This window comes from Oncorhynchus keta, chromosome 16, assembly GCF_023373465.1.
Source record: "Oncorhynchus keta strain PuntledgeMale-10-30-2019 chromosome 16, Oket_V2, whole genome shotgun sequence".
Lineage (NCBI taxonomy): Eukaryota > Metazoa > Chordata > Actinopteri > Salmoniformes > Salmonidae > Oncorhynchus > Oncorhynchus keta.
Window position 1 is genome coordinate 20,723,734 of NC_068436.1, and position 7,156 is coordinate 20,730,889.

The window sequence follows — 7,156 nt, forward strand, 5'->3', positions numbered from 1 at the left end:
GGTGTAGAAGCACCTACTAGTCACGGTTCTCGAGCCTCTCGGGGAGGGAAGTGATGAGCAGACATCAGGACTTACATTCAGACAGGTGTAGAAGCACCTACTAGTCACGGTTCTAGAGCCTCTCGGGGAGGGAAGTGATGAGCAGACATCAGGACTTACATTCAGACAGGTGTAGAAGCACCTACTAGTCACGGTTCTAGAACCTCCGGGGAGGGAAGTGATGAGCAGACATCAGGACTACATTCATACAGGTGTAGAAGCACCTACTAGTCACGGTTCTAGAACCTCTGGGGAGGGAAGTGATGAGCAGACATCAGGACTACATTCATACAGGTGTAGAAGCACCTACTAGTCACGGTTCGTCAGACATCAGGACTACATTCATACAGGTGTACAAGCACGGTGACTATAGGAAAAACACGAGTTAGAAGAATGAGTTAAACATGTAAACAAAACAGAAGCTGTATAACAGCCGAAATAAGGTTTATTACAGTCAAAATAAGATTTATAACGGTCTAAATAAGGTTTATAACAGTCAAAATAAGGTTTATTACAGTCTAAATAAGGTTTATTACAGTCAAAATAATGTTTATAACAGTCAAAATAAGGTTTATTACAGTCAAGATAATGTTTAAAACAGTCAAAATAATGTTTATAACAGTCAAAATGAGCTTCATAACAGTCAAAATAATGTTTATAACAGTCAAAATAAGGTTTATTACAGTCAAAATAAGGTTTATAACAGTCAGAATAAGGTTATAACAGTCAAAATAAGGTTTATTACAGTCAAAATAAGGTTTATTACAGTCAAAATAAGGTTTATAACAGTCAAAATAAGGTTTATAACAGTCAAAATAAGGTTTATAACAGTCAAAATAAGGTTTATTACAGTCAAAATGAGATTTATAACAGTCTAAATAAGGTTTATTACAGTCAAAATAAGATTTATAACAGTCTAAATAAGGTTTATAACAGTCAAAATAAGGTTTATTACAGTCAAAATAAGGTTTATTACAGTCAAAATAAGGTTTATAACAGTCTAAATAAGGTTTATAACAGTCAAAATAAGGTTTATAACAGTCAAAATAAGGTTTATTACAGTCAAAATAATGTTTATAACAGTCAAAATAAGGTTTATTACAGTCAAAATAAGATTTATAACAGTCTAAATAAGGTTTATTACAGTCAAAATAAGATTTATAACAGTCTAAATAAGGTTTATAACAGTCAAAATAAGGTTTATAACAGTCAAAATAATGTTTATAACAGTCAAAATAAGGTTTATTACAGTCAAAATAAGGTTTATTACAGTCTAAATAAGGTTTATAACAGTCAAAATAAGGTTTATAACAGTCAAAATAATGTTTATAACAGTCAAAATAATGTTTATAACAGTCTAAATAATGTTTATAACAGTCTAAATAATGTTTATAACAGTTAAAATAAGGTTTATTACAGTCTAAATAAGGTGTATAACAGTCTAAATAATGTTTATAACAGTCTAAATAATGTTTATAACAGTCTAAATAAGGTTTATAACAGTCTAAATAATGTTTATAACAGTCAAAATAATGTTTATAACAGTTAAAATAAGGTTTATAACAGTCAAAATAAGGTTTATAACAGTCAAAATAAGGTTTATAACAGTCAAAATAAGGTGTATACCTAAGGACTGCTGTAAAATAATAAAGTCAAGGACATGTTATTGGGGCCAGTGGCACTGTGTGTTACGCCATATATTTCCCCATTGTTTCCCATTATATTTATTAGTTCCACCTGCTGGTCTCGGGTGATAGCAGGTGATCAACACACCTCAGGACCGTGCTGCCTATGTGAATTCCCCTGTCTGTCTTTCTCTGTGTGTGTGTCCAGATAAATGTATCTCTCTCCCTCCCTCCCTCTCTGTCTCTCTCCTTGCTCGCTCTCTATTTCTTTCATGCTCCTGTCTCTCTATCTCTCTCTCTCTCTCTCTCTCTCTGTATCCCCCCTCTCTCTCTCTCTCTCTCTCTCTCTCTCTCTGTCTCTCTCTCTCTACCCCCCCACTCTCTCTCTGTATCCCCCTCTATCTCTCTCTCTCTGTATCCCCCCTCTCTCTCTCTCTCTCTCTCTGTCTCTCTCTCTCTCCCCCCACTCTCTCTCTGTATCCCCCCTCTATCTCTCTCTCTCTCTGTATCCCCCTCTATCTTTCTCTCTCTGTATCCCCCTCTATCTCTCTCTCTCTGTATCCCCCCCTCTCTCTCTCTCTCTCTCTGTCTCTCTCTCTCTACCCCCCCACTCTCTCTCTGTATCCCCCCCTCTATCTTTCTCTCTCTTTCTCTGTATCCCCCCTCTATCTTTCTCTATCTCTCTGTCTCTCTCTCTCTACCCCCCACTCTCTCTCTGTATCCCCCTCTCTCTCTCTCTCTCTCTCTCTCTCTCTCTGTCTCTCTCTCTCTCTACCCCCACTCTCTCTCTGTATCCCCCCCTCTATCTCTCTCTCTCTCTCTCTCTCTCTGTATCCCCCTCTATCTTTCTCTCTCTGTATCCCCCCTCTATCTTTCTCTATCTCGCTCTCTCTGTATCCCCCCTCTATCTTTCTCTCTCTGTATCCCCCCTCTATCTTTCTCTATCTCTCTCTCTCTGTTATCTGTCCGTTCTATCTGTCTATCAGAGACGCTTGGTGTTTAGGAGGTTTATGGTCGACTACATGTGCCCCTCTTCTGGCTCCGGGTCCCACTATCAGTCCATTTATGACACACAGGGGGAGAGAGAGGGAGAGAGAGATATTCACTTTATATATTATCTACCTCACTTGCTTTGGCAATGTTAACACATGTTTCCCATGCCAATAAAGCCCTTGAATTTAATGTAATTGAGAGAGAGAGAGAGACAGAGAGAGACAGAGACACAGACAGAGACAGAGAGAGACAGAGAGAGAGAGACAGAGACAGAGAGAGACAGAGACAGAGACAGAGAGAGAGAGAGAGAGAGAGAGAGAGAGAGAGAGAGAGAGAGAGAGAGAGGAGAGACAGACAGACAGACAGACAGAGACAGAGAGAGACAGAGAGAGATAGAGACAGACAGAGACAGAGAGAGAGAGAGACAGAGAGAGAGAGACAGATAGAGAGAGAGACAGAGAGAGAGAGAGACAGAGAGAGAGACAGAGAGAGAGAGAGAGAGAGAGAGAGAGAGACAGAGAGAGAGAGACAGACAGAGAGAGAGACAGAGAGAGAGAGACAGACAGAGAGAGAGACACAGAGAGACAGAGAGAGAGAGAGCTTTGTCAATTCATATGAATTAATAATTTTGTAAAATATGTATAAATATATTTTCTGTTCAATTGAATCTCCATTTATTTTGTGTCATATATCATCCCACATCATCAACACACTTAGATAATCACACTGTTCAACAATAAATTACTAAAAGATTTGTACATTCATCACAGTCAACCACTCCTTGAGTACATAATTACCGTACAAAAACACCTTAAAACGATGTGTTGCGATCATCAAAATAGTCTGAATACACAATATTAATAAATTAATTATACAGATGTGTATTTTCATAAAAGTCAAGGACTAAATCTACTGGTAAAAGTAGCAAAATGATGAGTAGTTTGTCTTAAGGACAGACCCTGTTTGTCCCTGTTACAGGTCCTGTTGTCTCTGTTACAGGTCCTGTTTGTCTCTGTTACAGGTCCTGTTTGTCTCTGTTACAGGTCCTGTTTGTCTCTGTTACAGGTCCTGTTTGTCTTAAGGACAGATCCTGTTTGTCTCTGTTACAGGTCCTGTTTGTCTCTGTTACAGGTCCTGTTTGTCTTAAGGACAGGTCCTGTTTGTCTCTGTTACAGGTCCTGTTGTCTCTGTTACAGGTCCTGTTTGTCTCTGTTACAGGTCCTGTTTGTCTCTGTTACAGGTCCTGTTTGTCTTAAAGACAGGTCCTGTTTGTCCCTGTTACAGGTCCTGTTTGTCCCTGTTACAGGTCCTGTTTGTCCCTGTTACATGTCCTGTTTGTCCCTGTTACAGGTCCTGTTTGTCTCTGTTACAGGTCCTGTTTGTCTCTGTTACAGGTCCTGTTTGTCTTAAGGACAGATCCTGTTTGTCCCTGTTACAGTTCCCATTTGTCCCTGTTACATTCACAACCTGGAACCCATTTCCATCATGACCACCTACCTAATCATCCCCCTCATTCCTAATCGGCAGCCATTTTGTGCCAGAACACTCACCACACATCAATCAGCTAGCATGGTGGAGAGGTGAAATGATGTGATGAGCGTTCTGGCACAAAATGGCTGCCGGTGCATCACCCACACCTTGGTGGTGGAGAGGTGAAATGATGTGATGAGCGTTCTGGCACAAAATGGCTGCCGGTGCACCACCCACACAATGGTGGTGGATGAGGTGAAATTATGTGATGAGCGTTCTGGCACAAAATGGCTGCCGTGCACCACCCACACATTGGTGGTGGATGAGGTGAAATGATGTGATGAGCGTTCTGGCACAAAATGGCTGCCGTGCACCGTGATGGATGAGGTGAGTTTCACCCTTTACTATGTAAAACGCTTTGAATCCCTCAGTTGGTAGCGAGAGGGCGCGATATAAATCCAACCCATTATTATTATTATTAGTACGTTGTGCATATGCGACCATTTTTACGAGCTGCTTTTTACGAGTCCAGTCGTAGCTCCGGACTGATATCTAGGAGTATGACATAACACTGTTTAACATCTCATAAGCATGACATAGGGCATGACATAGGACATGACATAGGACATGACATAGGACATGACATAGGACTATTGTTGCAAAATTGCGGTAATTTCCCCCAAATGTCCCCCCTCCAGAAATCCTGTTTAGAAGATTCCTGGAATTACGAGGAAATAACCAGGAAATCTGGGAATCCTCTAACCAGGATTTCTCGGAAAACAAAACAGGGAATTTTGGAATAGTTATTGTAATTTTGTAACCCTACATAGCACCTTTATAACCATGTTATAGAAGAGTCATAAGACCATAATCACATTATAGACAGGTTATAATGCCTATACGAAGTGTCACGGCGCATCAAAGCTGCGTTGCTTTCAAGACATCCTCTTTGTCCTCCCTCTTTTCCCCCCAGTCAACACCGTTCATCATGGCAGGGTGGTCGTACATCTCCAGGAAATGCCCTCCTCCTCCTCCTCCTTTCTCCTCCTCCTCCTCCTCCTCCTCCTCCGGTCCGGTCTGGCAACACTTGCAGCAGCAGCAGCATTTGGCGGCTACCACGGCGACCACGCGGTCCCAGGGTTCTAAGGAGTGGGCCCAGAGAGGCAGGAAGTCCCAGGAGTGCAGTACCGCGGGGAGACAGCTGGGTAGCCGTGCCTGAAGCACGTTCACTATAATGATGATGATCAACAGGGCCACTATGGGAACGCCCACACCAACCAGCACCTGGCGAGAGAAGAAGAACAGTTTTACAGGTTATTTGGCTGCTACCACGGCAACCACGCGGTCCCAGCAGGAAGAACAGTTTTACAGGTTATTTGGCTGCTACCATGGCGACCACGCGGTCCCAGCAGGAAGAACCGTTTTACAGGTTATTTGGCTGCTACCACGGCAACCACGCGGTCCCAGCAGGAAGAACAGTTTTACAGGTTATTTGGCTGCTACCACGGCAACCACGCGGTCCCAGCAGGAAGAACAGTTTTACAGGTTATTTGGCTGCTACCACGGCAACCACACGGTCCCAGCAGGAAGAACAGTTTTACAGGTTATTTGGCTGCTACCACGGCAACCACACGGTCCCAGCAGGAAGAACAGTTTTACAGGTTATTTGGCTGCTACCACGGCAACCACACGGTCCCAGCAGGAAGAACAGTTTTACAGGTGGACTTAGTGGAGTTGACAGGGAGAGAGGCTTCCTTTCAATCAAATGACCAATCAAAACTAATCTGCCAAACTAACCCTGATTCAGATGACCATCCTACCCATGCTAGATTACGGAGACGTAATTTATAGATCGGCAGGTAAGGGTGCTCTCGAGCGGCTCGATGTTCTTTACCATTCGGCCATCAGATTTGCCACCAATGCTCCTTATAGGACACATCACTGCACTCTATACTCCTCTGTAAACTGGTCATCTCTGTATACCCGTCGCAAGACCCACTGGTTGATGCTTATTTATAAAAGGCCTCACTCCCCCCTATCTGAGATATCTACTGCAGCCCTCATCCTCCACATACAACACCAATTCTGCCAGTCACATCTGTTATTAAAGGTCCCCAAAGAACACACATCCTTGGGCCTCTCATCTTTTCAGTTCACTGCAGCTAGAGACTGGAATGAGCTGCAACAAACACTCAAACTGAACAGTTTTATCTCAATCTCTTAATTCAAAGACTCAATCATGGACACTCTTACTGACAGTTATGGCTGCTCGGTGTGATGTATTGTTGTCTCTACCTTCTTGTTGTCTGTTGTCTACCTTCTTGCTGCTTCCATTTGTGCTACCTAGTGTGTCATGTGCCCTATGTTATCAATGTTTCATGTGTTGCTGCCTTGCTATGTTGTCATGTGTTGCTGCCTTGCAATGTTATCATTGTTGCTGCCTTGCTATGTTGTCATGTTTGCTGCCTTGCTATGTTGTCATGTGTTGCTGCCTTGCAATGTTATCATGTTGTCATGCTGCCTTGCTATGTTGTCATGTGTTGCTGCCTTGCTATGTTGTCATGTGTTGCTGCCTTGCTATGTTATCATGTGTTGCTGCCTTGCTATGTTGTCATGTGTTGCTGCCTTGCTATGTTGTCTGCCTTGCTATGTTGTCTGCTGCTTGCTATGTTGTCATGTTATCATATGTTGCTGCCTTGCTATGTTATCATGTGTTGCTGCCTTGCTATGTTATCATGTGTTGCTGCCTTGCTATGTTGTCGTCTTAGGTCTCTCTTTATGTAGTGTTGTGGTGTCTCTCGTCGTGATGTGTGTTTTGTCCTATATATTTTATGTTTTATTTTTATTTTTCATCCCAGCCCCCTCCCCACAGGAGGCCTTTTGCCTTTTGGCCTTCAACTGACTTGCCTGTTGTTAAATAAAGGTTAAGTAAAAATACATTTTAAAAAAATCAATCAACCACTCACTCATCGACTATCAATCACTCAGTCAGTCAATCAATCACCCTTCCAACCACCCCTCCATCAATC

At 42.4% G+C, this 7,156-nt stretch overlaps 1 protein-coding gene across 1 annotated transcript in view; it reads right to left on the reverse strand.

The window, feature by feature from the left end:
* Positions 1-4,841: 4,841 nt before the first annotated feature.
* Positions 4,842-7,156, reverse strand: part of LOC127908034 (sodium-dependent phosphate transport protein 2B-like) — a 41,845-nt gene continuing 39,530 nt past the window's right edge. Inside the window, 1 exon segment of the mRNA XM_052465018.1 lies at positions 4,842-5,411. Coding sequence (XP_052320978.1) covers positions 5,046-5,411 — 366 coding nt within the window. The 3' untranslated portion in view covers positions 4,842-5,045.